This window comes from Fusarium flagelliforme (genome assembly GCF_020744385.1).
Source record: "Fusarium flagelliforme strain FIESC 12 MPI-CAGE-AA-0113 chromosome Unknown B0J16scaffold_8, whole genome shotgun sequence".
NCBI lineage: Eukaryota > Fungi > Ascomycota > Sordariomycetes > Hypocreales > Nectriaceae > Fusarium > Fusarium flagelliforme.
This window is the reverse complement of record NW_025763510.1, coordinates 1,150,910-1,174,756: the sequence shown is the minus strand read 5'-3', so window position 1 is coordinate 1,174,756 and position 23,847 is coordinate 1,150,910. Positions and strand designations below refer to the sequence as shown.

At 48.6% G+C, this 23,847-nt stretch overlaps 10 protein-coding genes across 10 annotated transcripts; 5 read left to right on the top strand and 5 right to left on the bottom strand.

The window, feature by feature from the left end:
- The first annotated feature begins 5 nt into the window (after positions 1–5).
- Positions 6–6,092, top strand: B0J16DRAFT_293687 (uncharacterized protein). The gene is made up of 3 exons (XM_046124372.1): positions 6–52; positions 113–1,529; positions 1,580–6,092. Exons 2-3 carry the CDS (start codon positions 270–272, stop codon positions 5,804–5,806), a joined length of 5,487 nt encoding a protein of 1,828 aa, XP_045977851.1. The 5' UTR covers positions 6–52; positions 113–269; the 3' UTR covers positions 5,807–6,092.
- B0J16DRAFT_350299 (uncharacterized protein) lies at positions 6,093–7,712 on the bottom strand. The gene is made up of 3 exons (XM_046129029.1): positions 7,531–7,712; positions 7,181–7,452; positions 6,093–7,131 (listed from the first exon to the last, which is right to left on the bottom strand). Exons 2-3 carry the CDS (start codon positions 7,332–7,334, stop codon positions 6,179–6,181), a joined length of 1,107 nt encoding a protein of 368 aa, XP_045977850.1. The 5' UTR covers positions 7,335–7,452; positions 7,531–7,712; the 3' UTR covers positions 6,093–6,178.
- Positions 7,713–7,854: 142 nt separating this feature from the next.
- Positions 7,855–9,014, top strand: B0J16DRAFT_376137 (DNA-directed RNA polymerase III, subunit Rpc31). The gene is made up of 2 exons (XM_046130750.1): positions 7,855–8,107; positions 8,194–9,014. The coding sequence occupies exons 1-2, from the start codon at positions 7,988–7,990 to the stop codon at positions 8,869–8,871; spliced, it is 798 nt and encodes a 265-aa protein (XP_045977849.1). The 5' UTR covers positions 7,855–7,987; the 3' UTR covers positions 8,872–9,014.
- A 32-nt stretch (positions 9,015–9,046) lies between these two features.
- B0J16DRAFT_350293 (uncharacterized protein) lies at positions 9,047–11,168 on the bottom strand. Its single transcript, XM_046129028.1, has 3 exons — positions 10,540–11,168; positions 10,302–10,491; positions 9,047–10,253 (listed from the first exon to the last, which is right to left on the bottom strand). Exons 1-3 carry the CDS (start codon positions 10,736–10,738, stop codon positions 9,443–9,445), a joined length of 1,200 nt encoding a protein of 399 aa, XP_045977848.1. The 5' UTR covers positions 10,739–11,168; the 3' UTR covers positions 9,047–9,442.
- Positions 11,169–11,353: 185 nt separating this feature from the next.
- On the top strand, positions 11,354–12,829 carry B0J16DRAFT_350292 (Pre-mRNA polyadenylation factor FIP1). Its single transcript, XM_046129027.1, has 4 exons — positions 11,354–11,599; positions 11,651–11,703; positions 11,764–11,996; positions 12,052–12,829. Exons 1-4 carry the CDS (start codon positions 11,438–11,440, stop codon positions 12,570–12,572), a joined length of 969 nt encoding a protein of 322 aa, XP_045977847.1. The 5' UTR covers positions 11,354–11,437; the 3' UTR covers positions 12,573–12,829.
- A 169-nt stretch (positions 12,830–12,998) lies between these two features.
- On the bottom strand, positions 12,999–13,877 carry B0J16DRAFT_325002 (uncharacterized protein; the record flags this gene model as incomplete). The annotated part of the gene is made up of 3 exons (XM_046125862.1): positions 12,999–13,498; positions 13,549–13,712; positions 13,744–13,877. The coding sequence occupies 3 exons, from the start codon at positions 13,875–13,877 to the stop codon at positions 12,999–13,001; spliced, it is 798 nt and encodes a 265-aa protein (XP_045977846.1).
- A 399-nt stretch (positions 13,878–14,276) lies between these two features.
- Positions 14,277–15,816, bottom strand: B0J16DRAFT_418797 (peptidase M50B-like-domain-containing protein). Its single transcript, XM_046133793.1, has 2 exons — positions 15,205–15,816; positions 14,277–15,153 (listed from the first exon to the last, which is right to left on the bottom strand). The coding sequence occupies exons 1-2, from the start codon at positions 15,406–15,408 to the stop codon at positions 14,539–14,541; spliced, it is 819 nt and encodes a 272-aa protein (XP_045977845.1). The 5' UTR covers positions 15,409–15,816; the 3' UTR covers positions 14,277–14,538.
- A 906-nt stretch (positions 15,817–16,722) lies between these two features.
- Positions 16,723–17,370, top strand: B0J16DRAFT_325000 (S-adenosyl-L-methionine-dependent methyltransferase; the record flags this gene model as incomplete). The annotated part of the gene is made up of 1 exon (XM_046125861.1): positions 16,723–17,370. One exon carries the CDS (start codon positions 16,723–16,725, stop codon positions 17,368–17,370), a length of 648 nt encoding a protein of 215 aa, XP_045977844.1.
- A 333-nt stretch (positions 17,371–17,703) lies between these two features.
- On the bottom strand, positions 17,704–19,296 carry B0J16DRAFT_192260 (uncharacterized protein). The gene is made up of 4 exons (XM_046122809.1): positions 18,986–19,296; positions 18,623–18,912; positions 18,501–18,566; positions 17,704–18,442 (listed from the first exon to the last, which is right to left on the bottom strand). The coding sequence occupies exons 1-4, from the start codon at positions 19,184–19,186 to the stop codon at positions 17,851–17,853; spliced, it is 1,149 nt and encodes a 382-aa protein (XP_045977843.1). The 5' UTR covers positions 19,187–19,296; the 3' UTR covers positions 17,704–17,850.
- Positions 19,297–22,702: 3,406 nt separating this feature from the next.
- Positions 22,703–23,834, top strand: B0J16DRAFT_376131 (glutathione S-transferase). Its single transcript, XM_046130749.1, has 2 exons — positions 22,703–23,440; positions 23,496–23,834. Exons 1-2 carry the CDS (start codon positions 22,850–22,852, stop codon positions 23,694–23,696), a joined length of 792 nt encoding a protein of 263 aa, XP_045977842.1. The 5' UTR covers positions 22,703–22,849; the 3' UTR covers positions 23,697–23,834.
- The last annotated feature ends 13 nt before the right edge of the window (positions 23,835–23,847 follow it).

The following is a 23,847-nucleotide window of genomic DNA, read 5'->3' as shown; positions in this document are numbered from 1 at the left end:
TCTATCGTTCTTTTCTGCTGGCTGCTGACCAGTTTGGACGTTCAGCTTGTCAGTGAGTGCATTCCCTGAACCTAAAGCGTTGCGCCGAGACTTTTAAACTTACGGCGCATAGGTGAGCTTTAGCTCCCTCTTCCCGCCGCATCCACGTCTCCTTTCTTTAATTGCCCTGGGGAATCGACGTAAACCTCACAACCTCCCTCCTTCGACCTCGACCTTCTCGACTACCCGTTCCCCTACCGAATGGCCACTGGCCTTCTCTGCGCTCCCCTATGAGCTCCCTCAAATTTGTAGTGTCCTCGCTCGAGGCCATTGCCTCGTCCAAGGATGCTCAGCGCAACAAGCAACTAGAAGAGACCACTACCAAGGCACTCGACGCCATCAAAGAACAGGACCAGCTTCCTGACCCCGAGATCGTTTTCGCTCCTCTACAACTAGCATCACGCTCTACAAACGTCCAACTTACCACAACCGCTCTCGATTGCATTGGAAAGCTCATTTCCTATTCATACTTCTCCGTGCCAAGTAACCCTTCCGAAGGGACCGAAGAGGGTGCTGAGCCTGTCCCTCCCCTGATCGAGCGAGCTATCGATACCATCTGCAACTGCTTCCAAGGCGAAACAACCGCTGTAGAGATTCAATTGCAGATTGTAAAGTCCTTGCTAGCAGCTGTCCTCAATGACAAGATCGTCGTCCATGGCGCTGGTCTTCTCAAGGCCGTGCGACAGGTATACAATGTCTTTCTGCTGTCGCGAAGCACAGCCAACCAGCAGGTTGCTCAGGGTACTTTGACCCAGATGGTTGGTACCGTCTTTGAGCGTGTTAAGACAAGACTGCATATGAAAGAGGCCCGTCTCAACCTAGAACACCTCAAGAATGGCTCTAGCAATGTTACGTTTGACCAGGCCGAATCAGCCAACGACAGTGCCGACCACGACGAGTCGCCAGACGAATCTACCGAGGCCGCGAATTCCTCGACCGAACCTGCCGAGAGCGGCGCAAAGCTCACCCTGAAAGATCTTGAGCATCGTAAGAGCTTTGACGATTCGAACCTGGGCGACGGACCTACCATGGTCACACGGCTCAAGCCCGACCGAAAGGAGACTGACACTCCAGTCTCTGACCAGGCAGGCCAGGATCCTGCCCCTGCCGAGGATGGTGACGTGCTGGACGCCGAGGACGAGGTTTACATCCGGGATGCTTATCTCGTCTTCCGATCTTTCTGCAACCTTTCAACCAAGGTCCTACCACCTGATCAGCTTTATGACGTCCGTGGTCAGCCTATGCGCTCCAAGCTTATTTCTCTTCACCTTATTCACACACTTCTTAACAACAATATCGCCGTTTTCACTTCTCCTTTTTGTACGATTAAGAATTCGAAGAGCGGCGAGCCCACGAGTTTCCTGCAGGCGATCAAATTCTACCTTTGTCTAAGTATTACTCGTAATGGCGCTAGCTCAGTTGATAGGATATTCAACGTGAGCAGCGAGATCTTTTGGCTGATGGTCAAGTACATGCGCGCTGATTTCAAGGTAAGTCTGTGCCTGGAGTGCAAACTGTCACTTACTGACGTTCTTGGCAGAAAGAAATCGAGGTTTTCTTGAACGAAATCTATTTGGCGCTCCTTGCACGAAGAACTGCGCCGTTGTCACAAAAAGTTCAGTTTGTTACCATTCTTAACCGATTATGCGCCGACCCCAAGGCATTGGTTGAAATCTACCTTAATTATGACTGCGACCAGACGGTCGATAATATTTATCAAACAATCATCGAGGACCTGTCCAAGTTCTCGACGATTCCGCTTACTATTACTACGATCAACGAGCAAGTGTACGAAGAAATGCGGCTGAAGACAACCCCAGCGAGCGAATGGCAACTCAAAACAACTCTTCCTCCTCCTCTGACAGTAGCTCACATCGCTCCCAACCAAGAAGCCGAGCCGGATTATCCCAAGGAGTATGCGATCAAGCGGTTGTCCATCGAAGCTTTGGTTGAGACGTTGCGATCTATGGTGAACTGGTCGGCGCCCATTCGAGGTGACGCTGAGCCTGCGCGCTCCGAAAATCAGGATCTCAAGGCCTCTCTGGATATCCGACCATCGATCGACCCTAGCATCAACGATAGCGTCTCTCGCGTGGAAACCCCCCTGCCTCCATCCACCCCTATTCTGGAAGACGACCCGGATCAGTTGGAAAAGGAGAAGATGAGGAAGACGGCTTTGATGAAAGGAATCAACCAGTTCAACTTTAAGCCGAAGAAGGGTATTCAGATGCTCCTGCGTGATGGTTTCATCCCAAGCGACAGCCCTAAAGATATCGCCGAGTTCTTGATAAGGGAGGACAAACTTGATAAGGCTCAAATTGGAGAGTATTTGGGTGAAGGAGACCAGAAAAATATCGACACCATGCACGCATTTGTCGACACCATGGAGTTTGCCAAAAGGAGATTCGTTGACTCGTTGCGCCAGTTCCTCCAGTCTTTCCGCCTGCCTGGTGAAGCCCAAAAGATCGATCGATTCATGCTCAAGTTTGCCGAGCGTTATGTTCTTGGAAACCCTAACGCATTTGCCAATGCCGACACTGCATACGTCTTGGCTTATTCAGTTATTTTGCTCAACACTGACTTGCACAGTGTCAAAATCGCCAAGCGCATGAGCAAGGAAGAGTTTATCAAGAACAATCGTGGTATTAACGATAATGCGGATTTGCCTGATGAATACCTCCTTACCATCTACGATGAAATCGCCGCTAACGAGATCGTTCTCAAGAGTGAGCGAGATGCAGCGGCTGCAGCTGGCAATGCACCCGCCCAATCGACCGGTATTGCTGCTGGTCTTGGACAAGCACTTTCCAACGTTGGTCGGGATTTGCAGCGCGAGGCCTACATGCAGCAGTCGGAGGAGATTGCTCTACGCTCCGAACAACTGTTCAAAGACCTTTTCAAGAGTCAACGCCGGAAAGCTGGGACGAAGTACATTCTTGCAACTTCTTTCAAGCATGTCAGCCCTATGTTCAGTGTTACTTGGATGTCGATCTTTTCCACCCTTTCAAGCCAGATTCAGAAGTCTCACAACCTCGAAGTCAACAAGCTTTGCCTCGAGGGTATGAAGCTTGCCACACAGATCGCTTGCTTGTTTGATATGTCTACTCCGAGAGAGGCGTTCATGTCAGCTTTGAAGAACACCACCAACTTAAACAACCCACAAGAGATGCTGGCCAAGAATATCGAGGCTCTCAAGGTCGTCCTTGAGTTGGGACAAACCGAGGGCAACGTCCTCCGTGAGTCATGGAAAGATATTTTGATGTGCATCAGCCAACTTGATCGACTCCAGCTCATCTCAGGCGGTGTCGACGAGAGTGCTGTGCCTGACGTATCAAAAGCTCGATTCCTACCCCCCCAAAGGACAGAAAGCTCTGACTCTCGCTCGTCAAACTCCAGGAAGCCAACACGGGCTAGGGCAGGAACTGCATCGAAGGGCTTTTCTACCGAAATTGCTCTCGAGAGTCGATCTGATGAAGTGATTCGCAGCGTCGACCGCATTTTCACCAACACTGCGAACTTGAATGGTGAATCTATGGTCTACTTTGCTAGAGCACTAACAGAAGTCAGTTGGGATGAGATCAAGGTGTCAGGCTCCAACGACATGCCTCGCACCTACAGCTTGCAGAAGATCGTCGAGATCAGTTACTACAACATGAATCGTGTCAGATTTGAGTGGAGCAATATCTGGGAGGTCTTTGGCGAGCACTTTAATCGAGTCGGATGCCACAACAACATGAACATTGTGTTCTTTGCACTTGATTCTCTGCGCCAGCTCTCAATGCGATTCATGGAGATCGAGGAGTTGGCCGGTTTCAAATTCCAAAAGGACTTCTTGAAACCTTTTGAGCATGTGCTTGCCAATACACACAATGTGACAGTTAAAGACATGGTTCTCAGATGTCTGATACAAATGATTCAAGCTCGTGGCGATAACATCCGATCTGGCTGGAGGACCATGTTTGGTGTTTTCACAGTTGCTGCCCGTGAACCTCACGAGAGCATTGTTAATCTGGCTTACGAGAATGTCAACCAGGTTTACAAAACCAAGTTTGGAGTGGTCATTTCTCAGGGCGCATTCACTGACCTGATTGTATGCTTGACAGAATTCTCTAAGAACCTCAAGTTCCAGAAGAAGAGTCTGGCAGCTTTGGAGCTACTCAAGTCTCTGATTCCTACCATGCTCAAGACGCCCGAGTGCCCATTGTCGCAAAAGTATAACAACATCCCACCTCCTGATGGCGCAACCCAGACATCTGAAAAGCGATCACGGTCAAACACATCGGTCGAGGAGGGTTACTGGTTCCCTGTTCTCTTCGCCTTCCACGATGTTCTTATGACAGGCGAAGACTTGGAAGTGCGATCGAACGCTCTCGAGTACTTCTTTGAAACCCTGTTGAGATACGGCGGTACCTTCCCATCAGAGTTTTGGGATATCCTATGGCGTCAGCAACTCTACCCTATCTTTATGGTATTAAGATCTCGCCCAGAGATGAGCAATGTTCTGAACCACGAGGAGCTGTCAGTTTGGCTATCGACCACCATGATCCAGGCTTTACGAAATATGATCACTCTGTTCACACACTATTTCGATGCGTTGGAGTATATGCTTGACAGATTCCTGGAGCTCTTGGCCCTTTGCATTTGCCAAGAGAACGACACTATCTCACGAATTGGCAGCAACTGCTTGCAACAGCTAATCCTAAAGAACGTCACCAAGTTCAAGCCAGAGCACTGGAACAAGCTTGTTGGGGCGTTCTGCGAGCTGTTTGAGCGAACAACTGCATACCAGCTTTTTACAGCGACTGCTATCAACAACACTGCTTCGATATCGCCTCCACCAAATGGTCTTGAATTCTCCGCAGGCTCAACAGAAGCCACACCTGTCGATGAGAAGTCACTGAAAATCGATGGACGAGATGATGATGACGAACACACTATCATCCCCCCGCCTGATGAGGACGAACTTCAGACGCCAACAGCAGACGGCCCTCATGTTCCGCTTGAGGAGTTCAAACCATCGTCTAATCTTCAGCAGCAGCCCGTTGTAGTGACAGCAGCGCGACGACGATTCTTCAACCGAATTATCTCTCGTTGCGTTCTGCAGCTATTGATGATAGAGACGGTCAATGAACTCTTCAGCAACGACACTGTCTATGCTCATATTCCTTCCCAGGAACTCTTGCGTCTGATGACACTGCTTAAGCGATCTTTCCTATTCGCCCGTCGGTTCAACGAGGATAAGGAATTGCGTATGAGGCTTTGGCGGGAAGGTTTCATGAAGCAGCCACCTAACCTTCTGAAGCAGGAGAGTGGTTCAGCTGCCACTTACATCTCCATTCTTTTCCGTATGTTTGCCGATGATGCACCAGAGCGATTGCAGAGCCGACCCGACGTGGAGACTGCGCTTGTACCTCTGTGCAAGGATATTGTTCATGGCTACACCACTCTAGAAGAGGAAAGCCAGCATCGAAACATTGTTGCATGGCGTCCGGTTGTCGTCGATGTTCTTGAAGGTTATGCTACTTTCCCCGATGATGCTTTCAAGAAGCACGTTCCCGACTTCTACCCTCTTGCGGTCGAACTTCTCACCAAGGACCTCACGGCGGACTTGCGTGCCTCGCTCTTGTTGGTATTGCGACGAGTTGGAGAAGTTGCACTGGGCATTGAGGGAATGACTCAGACGAGACAACGACAAGACAGTGTGGCCAGCCGAATGACGGCGGAACCAATGGGCGATCGAGAAGCAGACGCGAGGAGAATGCTATAGGATGGGCTTCCTCCGCGATTGTTGACAGTAAAGAGAAGTAGGGCGTTGGATGGAATCATAGAGAATGTTGGTTTTCATGACGTTGTTCTAGATACCCCAGGTTATCCGATGATGGGATAGTCTGGCCTGGGGAATGTGTTATGGGTTGAAATGGGATGTGTCAATATATACAAGTTTATGTCTTTTCTAAAAAGTGGTTCCTGTTTCTGTGTTTCTTATTAGACAAAACTGTCCCACGCTTTCGGACTCAAGAGCTATAGACCTTATAGCGCGGGCAAAATTGATGGGCGTTAAATTGATTATTCTAGTATAGAGTAGACGGTACTAAGCTGTGATGATTCGACTTGAGGCTCTCATGGCCTACGCCGCCCTCTAGTCCAGTATTTGGCTGATGTACTTGGCCAGGGGCTCGGCTTCCTCTTGTACCGTCCTATCCGGCAATGTCCTCAAAGACCGCTTTAATTCTTCATCTTGTGAAGTGGCTGTCTTGACCACGTTACGCACAATAGCATCTTTATCGGGCGAGTCGCCTGCAATCCGCAGAATGCTCACAAACGACTCAAAGAAGACAATCAGAGTCTGATGCATGAGAACATCGCTTGTATCAATCATGTTCAGTGCTGCCCATTGCAATAGGCCATGGCCGATGGTCTCATTTGCATAGTCGGGTAGAGGGAATAGGTCCGCAAATGGGGAGATGGCCATGGCACGAGGATGAAGAGCGGTTAGGCGAGGAATGATCCTTAATAGACGGTCTTGCGCAAAGGTTGCTTGTCGGTTGATGATTGCGGGACGGCACAGGGAAACAATGATTTCGAGATAGTGGCGATCCCAGACAACCAAGCGCCAGAGACTGGCATGTCCAGGGATATGACGCTTCACGAGCCCTGTTTCTGAAGGGCTGACGCCATTGACGCCGTTCGACATGGCTGGTTGGGTTTCCGGCATGATATCGCAATCTGTCTCGAGAAGACTGCCCAAAACTCTTGTGGAGCGTCCTCCAACATCAGCATCTGGTGAGCCTAGCCATGTGCGAAGTAGCTCCTCGACAACCTCAGGTAGTGCAGCTAGAGCATCGACCTCTCTGGGATTGCTGGCGGCTTTTTGGATGATGTTCAGAGCGAGAAGATTGGCACCAGCAAGAGGCGACTTGAGAGCCTCGATAAGAGATTCAGCACCACCTAGAGAGAGGCACTGTGTGAATGAAAGAGGTGATAGGAGCTTGGTGGTGAGAGAGAAGACCACAGTTGGATCTTGTGTTGTGGTCTTGAGGAGAGACATCAGCGGAGGGAGAAGAGTTGGCTGAATAATAGGGATATTCGAAGCTGTAAGGGTTCAGTATCTGCATTTAGTTATCAGGAAAGATTGACGTACGAGTGAGTTGAAGCTCGACATCGTCAAAGAGCTTGTGGTTTAATGGTGCCTCTTCATTTCCAGGCTGATGGAGCTCTGCAAGATGGGCGTGCAGTTCAGCCAGGCCACTGACAGGGACGTTCTCACCCTGTTGAGGAACGACTCGCTCAGACATGTTGTATATAAATATAGGGCTATAATAAGGATGGAGGGTGTTGATTGTTTGACAGTTTAGAGTTGGTGATGATGGTTCTGAGTTGCAGGTTGATGGAGGGGTACGTAGTCGAAGAAGCCTGAAGTTCCATAAGACACAAACCCAAAGTACGCAAATTCTTTAGGTTAAAAACAATCGGATCCTAATCTGAACTTACTCTCATGCAACATAAAAGAAGCAAGCTTATTTCGAAATGTGATAAGCTAAACTCATCATCCACGACATCCTCAGTGCCGTCAGGGTGTCAGAAGAATTGGCCGTTGAGGGCATAAGAGACGAAATAATTTGGTCACCTTAGGCTGGCTTAGGATAGCATTTAGGCCACTTTATTTCTGTAGCCTAAGCTTTAGAGACAACCTAGGTATCCTTCGCGATCGCCCATAACGCCTAGAAATGCATGGTCAGCGGGGCATGCAGCGGAGCTAATTCCGCCCCTTCTTTTTTTCTCGTAGGCGCATTCAGAATCCAAACTACACCCCGCAAAAAATCATTCTGCGTCAAACCTAGATCGCGAATAGTGACACATGCTCTATAGCTACAATCGGCCTTAATCTAGCGCCTTACCTGTTCAACAATCACATAATCCTCATTTGTACCCACAGCTCAAGAGCGTAATGTCTCGAGGAGGTCGAGGTGGTGGCCGCGGTGGACGCGGCGGCGGAAGAGGAGGAAGGCCCAATGTGCCGTGGGATACAGGCGATGAGCCTGATGCGCGACCCTCTGAGCTGTTTCCCGTATGTTATCACACTGTATCTGTACTCCTTGTTTGAGCGCAGGACTTATGGATCGGAGTGTGACACATCGCTAATACAGAAAACAGCCATATGTCGTTCCAACACCCCGAGAGCTCGCCGCACCCGAGAAAACCGCCGTACAACATCTCCTACTATTAAGGCACCAGACCCACGCCTCTCCTCTATATACATCCAAGCGAACATCCCTTAACGACCCGACAGCACCCCGGAAACACTATGGACAAGCACAGAAGAATGCCGTGTATGGCGTCAAGAGCAAGGCTTCCGTAGATCCTTTTACTGCTGTACCCACCTACTCTCACAAGTTCGCTCGTGAAGAGCGCGCTCTTCCGGATTGGTCCAATCGCCCAGTTTGCCGTGAGCTTTTCCCTCGCGAATTATACAAAGAAATCGACGCTGCGGCTACTAACAACGCCGACGTACCTGGTGGGTTCAAGCGCCGGAAACTTGAGCTCTCTAGTGTCAGTGCGCTACCGAGCGCAGAGGAAGCTTTCGGCATGGCAGGTGATCCTGAAGATGATATGCAGGGCCGAACTCTCCTTGAGCGCCTTCAAGCTCTTAAGGAAGAGGAGGGAGAAGAGGGCGGTGATCTCGAAGACGAGGAGGGCATGGAAGAGGAAGAGCAGGATGAAGTCTATGATGACGAGGATGCAGGCGATTACGATGCTGAGAACTACTTTGAGAACGGCGATGACTTTGGCGACGATTATGGTGATGATGGCGACGGAGAAGGGACCTTCTAGTTTCCCGAGGAACCTCGAGGGCCGTCAAAAGGAGTTAGAGAGGGAATAGCGATTATTTGTATATACATCACGGCTCCGCATTGCTTTGATACCCAAGCCCAGGAACTTTCGTTCTCGAGGCAAAATAATGAATTGAGTCAGAGTGTCAAGCTTCTCTCCTTTGCGCCAGGTATTAGAAGAATTAGCCGCCAAGAGCATAAGAGACGAAATAATTTAGTCACCTTGGGCTAGCTTAGGATAGCATTTAGGCCACTTTATTTCTGTAGCCTAAGGCTTAGAGGATAATTCTTCTGACACCCACCTGCTTTGTTTATGGTAATATCACCCCTACTCTTGTCTCACAACCCTCATGATACTGTCTTTTGTTCAAGTGGTATTCGTACATGTCGTAAGGCTATCCTCACTATGATCTTCTGTAGTAGCTGTTAACATCACACCCTCCCTCGTCATCCAAACAATGCCTTTATGAAACCTGTCCCCTAAACAAGAAACGGACATTCGTATTGTCCAAGATATTGATATTAGCATCCGTCTTTAACTCGCCTCCTCTTTGACACATATGTCTAATGATCTAGGCGTTCATACCCATGGCGTACACTCCGCTGTCCACGATGCCAGCTTGGAGACGCGACAGCCGTTCTCTGGTGTCCGCAATTTGTCCTGCCTGTGCAACAATGGCGCTTCCTGTATCCCTCAGCGCCAACAACACCTCATTCAACTGGTCTTGTACGACAACGCTACCGGCGCTGCGATCGCGCATAGCTCGGATCTGCTCGTACAGACCGTTCTCAACTCCAGGCATATCTCTTTCAATATCTGCGCGGTACTCATCAAGGCGGGCCTTGTACTTTTCGATATCGTCGCAGATGCGGTTGAAGTAGGTAATCAGATCCTGCGCATCGGCATGTGTTGACGCAGCATCTGCGCCATTGGTATCGGCCGCGGGTGCTTGGCTAGCGAAAAGACCGGTCTGGTGGTAATGTGTAGGAAGTTTGAGGTTATCGGCACCTCGGAAGCATAGTCGAGCATCGGCGGCGTTCTTTCGAGTTTGATCCTGGAGAGCCTTGACAGTTTGAATATCGTTGTTGAGAGCGACTTGAACAGTGCGGAACTTGGACTCGACGAACTTAACATCGAGACCAAGCTGTTCAATATCTTTCTCATGCTGAGGCATGAATTCGCCAATCTCATCTCTCATCTTGATAACTCGTTGAATACCCTTGTCCAGCAGCGCAATTTCGTCTTGTACGGGCTTAGCGAGATCGTCGAAACGAGTGCGTGGGCGGATGTTGTCGTAGTTGATCTGTACCGCTGAGACTTGGTTTGTAGGTTGACCTAGAGTGTTGTTCTGCTGCTGCTGCTGTTGAGGTTGAGCTTGGCCACTATTGCAAGTTAGCGATTGTTACTGCAGGGAGCTTGATAGAACCTACAAGAGACCAGTGCCCGCAGCGGCGGGCTGGGCTTGAGATTGACCGAAAAGACCGGTTCCTGTGTTGGCCTGGGTATTTGTTGCTGTGGATTGTCCAAATAGACCTGTGCCTGTTTGCTGAGGCTGCTGCTGGGTTTGGTTCTGCTGGGTCGATTGACCAAAGAGTCCACCGGTTGACTGTTGAGTGTTTCCTATTCCCCAGTGAGCCCCTGATATTGGCGCGCCAGTTGGCTGCTGACCTTGTGGTTGGGAGTTGTTTGCGGCGGTGTTGCCAAAGAGTCCAGTGCCAGTACCAGTGCTCGGTGTCTGTTGGGTGTTTGTAGCACCGGCGTTTCCAAAAAGACCACCGCCAGTTGAGGCGGCAGGTGTGGTGCCTGTCGTCGATTGTCCAAAAAGACCCGTCCCCGTCTTCTGCGCGCCGCCGCCAAAGAGAGACATGTTGCCTGTGCCGCTTTGCGCTGTTGCTGTAGTATTGTTGGTAGGTGTAGCGGAAGCAGATGAACCAAAGAGACTTCCTGCAGCAGAAGGCTTAGAAGCAGTGTTGCCGCTGTTGGAGATGTGCAGGTTAGCAAGAAGGTAATTCGACGAGGTGGGTTGTGAAGCTGGCGCAAGAGAAAGCAGAGCAGAAAAGTTGGGTGGGTATCGGCGGTGATGAATGATTGATTGTTTTGTTAGAGTCGGGTGTGGAGCTTACAAGGCGTTAGCAGCGCCGGTGTTGATGCTTAAACCACCTGCTGGTCCGCTGGCTGATCGGATCAATGACATGCTAAGGAACAAAAATTACAGCACTTTGAGCGAATGCGACAGTGGCTTCAAAGTCAAATTCCTGCGATTGACCGTGTTTTGACACCGCGACACGATTAAAAAGTCTCCAAGCTATTTGGAGAAAGCTCGCGCTTGGACCATTTTGGGCTCTAGGTCAGTCTCGGTGAGTGTCGCTGAGCAGCTGAAGCACCAGGTGAATCATCTGTCCGGAAGAATGTCGGCGCCGAACAGCCAATAGCTGCTGTAATGGTGAGAGCTTGAGCTTGAAGTCCGGTCTTTGCATCCATATGCACATACAATTCTTGATACTTACATTTTTCACTTCAACGTAAATCCTACGCGACCCATTTTCTTTCCACCAGAATCGCCAACATGGATATCGACTCGGATGATGATCTCTACCAGCCCGAGGAGCCCAAGCTTGAGAGCGCACCTGCAGAAGATCCCAAGCCTAAAGTAGACGACTTGGAGGAAGGTGAAGAAGAGGATGAGGGCGCAGCTATGGACGAGGATGACGACGAGGATGATGATTCAGTAAGAGGATCGCGACACGCTTCCATTGTACCAACTGACGCCCAATTGTAGGATATCGATATTATCACAGAGCGCAAAGATGGCACCAAACCAGCTCCTCCACAGTACGCGATTCCTGAATGCGCAAGAGCTCAAAAGAGTGCTAATGAGTTTCTCTCTATCAGACAGGCTAAATACAGCGACATTCGAAACATTCCCCAAAGAACAGCTTCAAATGATATGCCAGCACAGCCAGCACCGGTGAGGAGGGAATCAGAATCACGGGCATCAGTCAATGTTGCTGCACCCAGCGCCGATAAGACTTCAGCTGCGGCATCAAAATCGACAATCGACGTGAACGCAAACCCAATTCATCCCGGAACAGGGAAACCTATCACTCAAGTCAACATTGACGAAGGTCAGTAGACTGTGGCCGAATATTTGTGTCCCAAGACTAACGCAGCCACCTAAAGACCTTCCAGAGAACGACAAGCCATGGCGGAAACCCGGCACGGATATCAGCGACTACTTCAACTACGGCTTCGACGAGTTTACATGGGCCCTGTACGCCTCCAAGCAGGAGACTGTTCGAGGCGAGTTCGGAGCCGACGTCTTTGCACAGAACAACAAGAAGATGATGGAAGACTTCAACATGATGATGATGGGCGGCATGGGCATGCCAGGCGGAGGAAACCAGGGCGGTCAACAAGGAGGTATGTCTGGCGGCATGGACGGTATGTCCCCCGATATGCAAGCAATGATGCAGCAGATGATGGCCTCGGGCATGGACCCAAGCCAAATGGATCCCAGCCAGATGAGCGCTATGTTCTCCGGCATGCAAAACGCTGGTGGCCAGGGTGCTCAGGGCGGCCAAGGAGGCAACTTTAATGGTGGTTTCGGCGGCAACCAAGGTGGTTTTGGATATGATCAAAATATGTCTGGGGGCGGCAGCAGAGGTGGGTTTGGAGGTCGTGGACGCCGTGGACGGTGGTAGAAACGTTCTTGGGTACGACTTCGGTCCTCACCTAAAACCCAATCACTTAAGCTTGCACCGTGGAAACAGATTTTGTTGTTTTGATAATGGGAAGAACCTGGCGTTGGGGTATATTGCCTTTAGGCACGGAATAAGATAGATTGGCTCGCTTCAAGGGCTACCATTCAGATGAGAATTATCACTCGAGAGGCTGGTCAACATCTTGGCCTCTTGTATTATTCTCTACTCGCAAGAAATTATACCCAGAACATCCAAGCTAATTTGCAACCTTCTCGCCGACTCTATCCACAGGAATTGTGTTTGTTCTCAGATGACAACGTATGAACCTTATCATCCTCACTCTTCACACGCTATTACTCCATTATGAGGTCCTGAAGTAGGCTTTTCGACTATCATAAGCTCCAAGAGCAAATCCACCCTCAGGGCTCATGGCAAGTAATACACCCTCTGAGTGAAATTGAAGTTCTGTTCACACCAACGCTCAAACTCCTTGCCATCAAACGCAGCGGGTCCATTCTCATACACCATAGTGCCGTCGTTGAAGACACAGGCATAAGAGTTCCCGTCCGTTACGTTCAAAGCCAGTGCAGCGATGCAGACCTCTTCATCCTGCTTCTTGCGTAGAGTGTCTTGTAGGCTCGGATACTGACCCTTGAGGTCAAATCTGAAGCGGCTGTCTCGGTACTGCGCAACCCAAGAATTGCCAACACCAAGCCAAAGGCTCTCGACGGCAGATCTGGTCGCGTGAGAAGTGATCTGGAGGCCGTTGCGGATGACCTCAGGAGACAAATTCCACTTCTCGGTGCCATCCTCGACACGAGTGTAGAAGGTTTTGTTAGGACCGAAGTACAGAAAGGGCGGACGCTCGACATCATGTTCGGTGAAGAGATCGCAGACTTCTTCGTAGTCCTCAAAGTCGCTGCTGTCTTTAACTTGCATCAGCATCGTTGGAATACTCACTGTTCGCAGAACTTACTTCGGGCGGCAATACGTCCTGTCCAACTGCGAGTACATCGAAAGAAGCGCTTGTTTGGGCCGAGGATGATGTACTCGGAGCTTTTCCCGCCATACTCATGGTCAAAGTCAAAGTTGGCAGCCTTTGAGGCCATCTCATGGACATGTATGAGTGAGATGTCAGCCCTAAACTTCAATAGTTTGATGATATACCTACCCATAGCTCCTGATAGGGCCACTGAAGAAGTAATACTCGCCAGCAATGCTGACAGTTGGAAGTTCATGTCTGAAGTCTTCTAGTCGGTTTGGACGACCGGTTGCGATCGAATTACACGCTGTATTGTGAGCCATATTGTCAAGGTAAGAGTAATTGCTCAGGGGCACTGGGAGATGAAAATGAGTTTGTGTGTAGTGAGAAGTATGGAGATAATTCCCAGAGCTCAGGTTCTATTCTCATTTTTATTCTATAGATATGATACCACATCTACTGTGATGTTTGCTAAACAGTTTCCGTCGCTTCTGTTTCATAAGGCTAACGTTTGACTCTGTACAAATTACAATATGTATCACAAGACGTTTGTTTGGCTTGAACTGACACGAAAGGACCGATTGTCTTTCTGTAAACGGAGTCCGTTCTTCGTCCGAAGTTCACTGTGGTCAAAGTGCCCTTGTTGTTTGCTTGACAATGCCTGCGTTAGATCAACATGACACCTAACAATCTCTCCTTACTGTCACAACGTGATGCTCGAATACAGAGAAATTTCATGTTATGAAGCTAGAACTAAGAAGATCCTATCTTCAAGGGTATCAAACGTAGCTTCTGTCCCGTCTGCTGAAGACTTGTAACACACAACTATCATGTCCTTCATACCGCTCCCGCTTTCATCACGGGATATTAACTTGAATATGTATAGGTAACAGACCACCTGACCGTTTCACACGGCTTGACAGGTATACACCTCCGACAAAACAAAGTAACATAGTTCTTCCCCAGGCAAACATGACGGTCTCCCTAGGTGGGAATGAAGTTCTGGGAGTCCTTCTCCTGTTGTTCGAATGACTGCGGGAATGCTGCCAGGCCAGCGACAATACCAGCAGCCATGAAAAGGATCGAGATGATGGACCAGATGACACCCCAGCACTGAGAAGATCCACCATATCGCTTCGCGAAAACACTGGCGTCAGACTCGTTGACTTTCCGAAGAATCAGGTCATCGCAGATATCCCAGATGCTGTAAAGTGAAGACATGACACCGATGAAGAGAACGACAAAGCGCAACGCCTCGGCGTGTTTGATGAACCAACAAGCAATGAGCAGTCCAACGGCTAAGAGAACGGTGAGGATGGTGAGCCAATCACGCTTTCCCCACCAAAGAGTGAGGAGGAAGCAAACGCCGAGGACGATGCTGGCGATTTTACTGGCGACGATGTTGAAGCCGCAAAAGGTGAGAAGAGCACCGATGATGGAAGAGCCTAGATAGCCAGCTGGCAAAACAATGGCATCTGCACCGCCGATATGATGAGTTGCGCCGCCTTCGTTGGGGCTAAGAGTGATAGACTTGACGCGGCCTCCAGTGAGAAGAACGGTGATAGCGTGACCAAACTCGTGAAAGGCAATGACCAACATCTAAGAGCAGTCAGTAAGTAGTTCTTTCATTTATTGATAAAGAAGACATACCTTGAATGGCCAAAGGACCATTTTGACGTAAGGAACGTTCCATAGAATAGCAATAACAACGACGTAGACGCCGATGATACCCAATGTTACTTTTTGCGTGTGATTTGGGTTCTGAAGATCACGTCTGGCCAAAGAATGGAACGTCTTTCTAGCTGCATATTCCACAGCAGAAGCGTAAGAATCCGAGTGCAGAGCAGGCGCCATTATCGCTTTGAATTGGGCGTGTTCCTGAAAACCTCTGCGTTGTGAAGTGAATGTTTACCAGGGTTACCAAGTCAACGAATGAAGAAAGGAGACGTTAAGCAACGAAAGCCGATAGAGTCAAATTCGGGTTGAAGTTGAGAAGAAGGGAGGGGAAAGACTTTTGTTTACGGATACTAAAAACTAAAAGCTTGATCTTCATTGTCTATTTGTTGCATTGCATTGCATTGCCATTTGGCGCCTCGTAAGCAGCCTCCTCTAGAATTGTCTTGGCTCGAATCCAATTCCTTGGAGTGTTGACGCGGCATTCCGAGGCGGAGCTGAAACAACGGCCAACGCCTTGTTGTAGAATGTGGCTGGGTGAGACTTTATTGGTTGATATTAATAGGGCTGGGGATAAAGAGCAAGAAGAATCTACAACCAGAAATTGAAGAGCAGAATTAGTGCTTCACTTCTGTGCATTATGAAGCGGCGTCTTGATTCATTATTTTATGTGTCCTCAATTCAGCAGTCAACCTTTCTGTAGCCCCTCTACCAGGGCAACCCCCCCTGTAAATCACCATCAAACCTTAGCGCTCTACGTCATTGCTTCCTTCAACACTCACCAGCTTTGGCTTAAAGAAGGATGATCAGGGTCCTTTAAAGTCGGCATTCAAAACCTTGTTGTTGATTGAAATATTCTTGAATAAATATCGGCAGTTGCTTTGGTTTTTATTTCCACTAGCGACTTATGGCTTGACCCCTCATGCTAGTAACTTACAAACAGCATGTTCAACTTGGTGATAATGTTCCTGAGCATCAGTCATATCTCATCTTCTTGATTCGATATTCATTATCACACGGAATCGATCTATTCTTTTACTTGGCGCTCTATTGATGTCTCATCCGCGCGCGTGCCTTCCTATCTGACATGGCTCTGCTATTCAACTCGTTCTTTCCCTCCAGAGACTCTATCATGGCTTACAATAGTCATCATGGCAAGAACTGACCAACGCCGGCGTTTATCTGTTCACTGCCCAACAACTCACCTCATCTACATTCATCACATCAACAGAAAAATACCGATGAAACCTCCGAATCCTCTTCCAGACCGCCCCATCCATCATCGCCAACTATCCCAGTTCTGTGGGCCCAGATACCGAACCAACAACCAGGATTTGCGCAAAATTCGCATTTCATGTCATGATACAATACCATAGCAGACACTAAAAAAACAGGACCACGGTGTATTAAAGAGCCATGGCTTCCGCACCACAGATCCCACCCATCCTTTCCTCGCCAACCTTCCAGACGATAGACTACGCTCTTGATACCGTCATGGCCGCCGATTTCGAAAAGCAGAGTTACTGGCACGAGCGCTTCGCGTCCGAAAAGGCCTTCGAATGGCTTCTCCCCTCGGCAGAGTTCACCTCGTTAATCGAGCCCGCTCTCAACCGGCTCGATCCGGACACGGCCCGTATCCTCCACGTCGGCTTCGGAACGAGCGACCTTCAAAATCATTTCCGGTCCCGGGGTTTCCGTCATGTGTTGAATGTCGACTACGAGCCACTCGCTATTGATCGCGGTCGCGATCTTGAAAAACAGGCTTTTGGGGATGTTCAAATGGATTACGATGTTCAAGACGCGACTCAGCTGGATCTGAGCGCAAAGTTTGATCTTGTCGTTGATAAAAGTACTGTTGATGCCATCTCATGCGGAGGCTCAACGGCGCTGCGCCGTATGGCTGCTGGTGTCAAAGGTTGTCTCGCAGAAGGTGGTGTATGGGTGTCGTTAAGCTTCTCCGCATACCGGTTTAACCTTGACGATCTACCATTCGACGTTGAAGTGCTTGCCCAAATCCTCACTCCCAAACTATCGCCAAATGATCCAGATATTTATTACTGGTGTTATCTACTACGGCCGAAACACGACACGCCATTCGAATCGCCGCAGTATATAAACGACAATCCTCTTGAACAAGGCTAAAAAGACGCTGATAGCGTAGCTACCGGATAATTAATAATGATGCATACGCCATGAGCGGGAAATTTGATCCTTCATCCTTCCTTCGTTCTAGCGCGTACCGGCTGAATGGTTCATTCTTGAGGAACTATCCATTCAGCAAACATCCAATATGAGACATGGGAAATATTGGCCATAGCGTTATCACATTTTGGCCTGTTTGTCAATCGGTCACAATTCTCAACTTTCGTCATGTTTAAAAGCCAAATGATTCGAAAGCATCCTCAATCTTTATTGGACAAGGGTAGAGAAAGTTCAGGATATCACAGGGATTAAAACAATGGATTTATGGCATGTATGTCATTATCATGCTATTAAAGTATTCTTCTGTAAAAAATTTTTTGTCTTATACCGTGACTCGTGATATCCCTTCTCATTTTGGGAGGCCGTATCCAAATTCCCTCCCAAGTGTCATTAACGCCAACCCATATCAAATTATCATGCTCATCCTCTGGAAGGCCACGAGGTAACTTGTGGTCTCTGCGGCCATGTCACCAACTCGAGCGACGATAATCTGCTATCCGTGCTCTTTTGTCGTGCCGTATGATTATAATTTCCTTCTATATCGGCATCTTCGTCTTCCAACCTCACTCCTTTCGACCCTCTTTGGAGACTGTTACTCCAGTTTCGGCCATTCTTCTTGGGTCCGGTGACGACAGTAACGACTCCTGGAGCTGTACCGGGAGGGTAAGCGTGAGACTGGGTATTGTTGTAATAGCTGCTGCTTTTGGATCGAAACATGTTTCTGAACAGGGGTCGGAGGGCCGGTACGCTTCCGCAGATAACTCCCAAGTTCGCTTCGACAGCGGTCCAGATCCAAAGGTGGAAACCCTCCCAGGTAACATCGTAAGTTTCGTCGGTAACATAGTGGGTATAGTATGCGCGCATGGAGGCCGCAAAGACAACGACTAGACCGAGGGAGAAGACAACGATAAGAGCGATGCGTTGTGACAAAGGAAGTTTGAGTTGAAAGAGTGTTTGCAATGGCAGAGCGCAGACAAGGAGATCGGTCAGGACTGTGGTGATTGCTTGGCTCCTGCACACGAAGAGGTTAGTGGTGGGCAAGAGTAAAACTGATGAGTTCCAATACTTACAAGACTCCAGGGCCTTCAGAGACGCAGCTGTCACCTCCTGTCAAACTCCAGTATGCAGAGACAGGTCTGTCTTCAGTTAGTACAAGAGTGCAGGGGTTCCAATGAGGAGTGTATTAACTTACCGACATTGCGTCCATAGTACGATCAGGAAGATAAAGATTAGGGAGGTCACAATGCCAATTGAGACAAAGGTCAAACGTCGAAGCCAGGAACGAGCAGGGGCAATGCGCAGGTAAGAGACAAGGATCGAATTTTTCGCCAGACCTGACGAGAACAGAAACAGTGTTTGAGCAGCAAGAGAAACCTTTCTCCCTGTTTCTGCCTGTGATTTCCTGAGATCCCAAACGTGGATGTTCCAACCGTACAGCTGGGCTGCAAGAATGACACAAACGGTGACTCCAATGCCAAAGATCTAGAGTTCCACAAGTCAGTATTCAAGATTAAGTTGATCCTCGCACATGCTGCCGAGGCTTGGAGTGACTTACCATGGCAGCCAGCATAAGCCAGTCGTCGAGGCCATGCTTGTTGACTTTGAATATCCGGACATAGAGACGGGCCATAAGAGTGAGGATGGCAACGGACATGATGGTGACCTCGACGATGAGTAGCGCAGGCCCACGATGCTCTGGGTTATCATAGTTGGGCTTTGGCCATGTAGCCACCACCTCGAGTGGTGGGTTACGCATGATGATGTCGCTTACTTGGTGGTGACTGTTACTGGTGCTGTATACGGCTGAGAGAACTCAGCTCTCCAGATCGAGAAACAGAGAGGCAGAGACCCGCGGCAGCGGGGTGGGAAGCAGGAGGATCATCATTATATGTAAGTATTACTTACAGTCCTGCATTGCAGGACAAGGACAAGAGTGGCTCATTCGCTGTTTCGCCTCCGCGTGGTTAGCTTTCTAGACCCGCCTCCACGCATATGGATTCCGTAAGAGGCAACTTTGAGATTGAGTAGGAGAGGATAGGAACTGAGCCGTATCCGAACCCTGCTTTTGCGTTATTACGGCATCGCGTGACGGCGGGTTCCTGGTCTGGCAGAGTGAGCCTGCTTAGAGAGAGAGGCCTACCCCTTGGCTAGACTAACTAGAGTCGAATGAAAGGGTTTTTTCCCATGGTTACAGTGCATATTGACTGGGCCCGGGAGTACGGGAAGAGGGTGCCTGTCGGGGCGAATCCACAGATTTTCTGACATGGAGGCGCCTCTGCCGGAGGTACTTAACGGAGCAGGTCTAGCTTCCGGGCGGAGCTTGTAATTGTACTGTAGTCGCTTTCTCGGACTGGGGGTCCCGTAGAGGAGCCGAGGCTACAGCCCTAGGGTACCTCGACCTCGATTATCATTGATCGATCAGAAGCCAGGATGTGCTTGGTTAAGTGCTGGAGTGCTGGGGCTTTTAGCCAACAGCAACCAGAGAAACAGGCCTCTGAGTCGAAATCTCTCAGTAAAATGGATCGACAGAAATAGAATTAGGCTATGATTGGATGTCGACTTGACAGCTGTCGCATCTTATCAGAGCAATTAAGATCAAACTTTTTATCTTTATCCGGTCATTTATACGATGATCTATTCAATTCATTCAACAGTTTGATTCAGTCGAATTGAATACTCACTTACCTGTTCACTCTCACATGACAATCCTACAAAATCAATCCAAAACTACTCAACGCCATGGATTCATTTTACAGCAAGAAACTACACAATAGGCAGGTGGGCGCATGAAGGAGTGAAGTTCCAGAGCACTGTCTAACGCCACTGCATGACAGTTCGGTACGTACTTTACGATCTCCAACTTAGAACTGTCTGTGTCTGGCTTAGCCTCCTGTCAAGGGTGCATCTTCCAGGGGTAGAAAAACGTGTGAGCGAGACATTTTGAAAGAATTATCACCTGAATTTTCTTCTTAGCAGCGACCTGTTAATAATTCGCTCGGACCTTGAACCGTTACAAACGTGATCCAGCTCGATAATCGACCAATAAGCAAAGAATCCCTACCTCCTTCATCAATCGGATATACAACCTGAAATTGGAGTTTTGTGCATGTTGAAGACATCTACTCTGTCAATAGTCTCAGGTGATTAAGCTAACAGTGTGTCTGCTATCCATATTGAAACATATAGAGGTTTATACTGTTGTTCAGCTTACCTCAAACAGTCAAAACCTGACATCCAACTAAACTTCATCTAGAAGCTGGTTTCGAAAATATGCGAATCTCCCAATAGAGTTTCAATAGACGTATCCACCTCGGTCTGAGGCTCTCTCATCTCCGTTTAGACTTGGCCATATAATACGAGTGACATACCAAATCATCCATCCGCCCACAACCCGAGCATGAATATTTAACTAAACACCTAGCAACCCAACGACAGATCAGTTGAAGCCCGAGCGTCTTGAACAAGAGATCTTCAAAGTCGCCGTGTTGCTGTAGGTGATCTCAATATAAAACACACCCAAAGTGGGTAAACCGCTTCAATGTGCCGATGCTACGGAACACGCTATTCTAGAGCGCGGAATTGAATGACATATCAAGCCCAACTACCGGAAAAATACTTCAGGTGAAACAAGTTCGGCGTTGTGCTGAGCGTTGATCCGCTTCTTCGGCCTCAACAATTTTCTCACAGACCTTATAAGGCGCTATTTCATCTGATGAATGGGTCCGTAGGTTTTCTTTTTTGGCCAAAGAAAGGTACCGCACGCCATAAGTTTCATATTGTTTCCGATTTGTAAGCTCTTGAGTGAAATATATTAGATATAAGTAGAATTAGTGGTAGAGTTGCGAAAGATCACTGGCACAGCTCGAGGAGCCGCATTATTGCCAGAAACGCTCTTTTCTACATGCGATATGAGAAACAAGCTGTAGCATAATGTCACTTGTAATGCATAATACATCTTTGCACTCAATCCACTTACACAATACGAGGGGAAAAAAATACCATTGAGGACCTTGCAGTCCATGTTCCACTATGTGAAGTTCTGGTTATCTTGTATTGTTCACCGTGCACGCGTGATGCAAGTCTCTTGGCGATTTTCATCAGAGCACGAGCTCAGAAGACTGAAAGTTCATTTAGTCATGCTGATCGTAAAGTTCTGGCTCACCCTGATGGCGTTCTTGGACTGGTCTCATAAGTCGGTGAAGCCGTCGCTCTTTTTTCCTCGAGCGCGAGATGGCTGTGACTAACGGAGCCCAGGTGTGCCACTGATGCTGGACGAGTCACTCTGAAGCGCCACGAAAGTGTAGGAACGATGAGATATACAGCTCCTTCCTGAAGGGGCTTCTCGTCTACTCCGATTCAGTATACCGTGCAGATGTATTCCAAGCTAGAAATTGTGATATCTATGTCGATGGCTTGTAGACTGCCTTCCTGCCATGCGGCCCAATCAGATAACATGGTCAAGGCCGTCGATGCGGCCAACCATAAATGCGTTTACAGCCTCAATTGTGCTAGTAAGCCTACCGAATGTGGTAGTAGTGTCCCTCAACGAGGAACAGAGATCATATCATGAGTGAAATGAGCAAGCGCTTGTACATATTCTGTCTGGTTAAGGCAGAAGGGGACGGTAGGAGTTGCTGTGCCCACGATGCACATGTCCTACCCATATACTCTCGTGAGTCGCCATGGAAAGTTCCTTGCATTGTGAAGTCACACTCATATTTGATAAGAAACTGGCCAACTATCTAAGGTAGGGAGGGACCTAGGCAAATATTGTGATATTCAGGTCTAAGAGGAGTAAGAACTCTTTTAGCCCATCATGGATTAGCTCACCCATCGCACTGCGTATATTCGGTCATTGAATTTCATGATAGCTCAATTTGTACATATAGTCTTGGTGTATGTGCTGATTCAGTGTAATACTGTCTTACGAAGTCATCAACACGTCTTGTTTAACGATAATTATGCAAAAGTATCGGGTTTATGATCTCATCGAAGCTCCGACCCCGCCTGTCTCCACCCCGTCCCGTGCCGTCCGGCTGAAGCCCCGGATCTTGAACAACATATTACACGGGTGAGGTGGACTTTCACAAGGTTGATAGCAGGTCAAATTTGGAACAAAGTGATGAGTTGGGAGTATCGTGAGAGGTCTGGGAAAAGAAAAAGACACAGTATCTTTGATCATCCTTACATGAAGTTGGGGTAACTACCAGAAAGCTGAGAGGCGGGTTCGGGAAGGAAGGATTGACCCCACTCCTTCGCATCAGAATGAGGTGAGCTGAGCGACGCCTTCCTCAACTTTTTGTTCTTGCATTCATTAGAAACACTCAATTCATCTCCTTATCTCTTAGCCTTAAACAACAACCATCATTCACTGACTTCAAAACTTAAACAACCTCAACTGATCAAACTACCACTTACAATGTCTCAACCCGATCCCAAGCGCGTCAAGGTCGATGATGACGCTCCCTACGAGCTCATTTATTGGCCTGGTCTCCCGGGCCGTGGCGAGTTCGTCCGTCTCGCCTTCGAAGAAGCCGGAGTTTCCTATACAGACATTGCCCAGAACAAAGAGAAGGCATTTGATGCCGTCACGAAACTCACAGCCCTCGATAACGTTGGTGATGAGCATAATCCTCCCGCTCTAGCTCCACCAGCGCTCAAGCATGGCAATCTACTTATTTCTCAAACGACCAACATCCTTCTCTACGTTGCACCTAGGATTGGTTTGGCGCCCAAGGAGGGCAATGGCGTGTACCACCTCAACGAGATTGCATTGACTATTATGGATGGTCTTGTCAATGAGCTCCATGATACTCACCACCCTATTGCTGTTGGCCAGTACTACTCCGAACAAAAGGAGGAAGCCAAGAAAAGATCTAGCTACTTTATCAAGGAGCGCCTTCCCAAGTACTTCAAGTACATGCAGCGATTGTTCGACGCCAAAACTAGCGGAGAAGGGCCATGGTTGTACGGTGATAGTCTTACTTACGCAGACCTTGTACTATTCCAAGTGAGTGCATCTGCAGGCCTAACCTCTTTCTTGAAAGTTTACTAATTCTCCCCAGGCTGTTGATGGTACTAAATTCGCCTTTCCCAAAGCTGTTGAGAAAATGGAAAAGTCTGGCGAGTACGATGGTGTGTTCAAAGCATACCAGGCCGTCAAAGAGAGACCCAACATCAGCAAATATCTCGAAAGCGATAGGCGTCAAGCCTACGGGGATGGAATTTACCGATACTACCCAGAGTTGCAAGAAGATGAAGAATGAAGAAAGTATGTCCAAACCAAACACCCATGGAAGAACTGTCACATGTACCTCGAGGATAGAATTGATATCATATCACTGGGCAACAGAAAGATTGTCCTCGAAGGCATAGGGCGCCGAAATAAAGTACCCTGATTGCTGATCTAAACTCGCC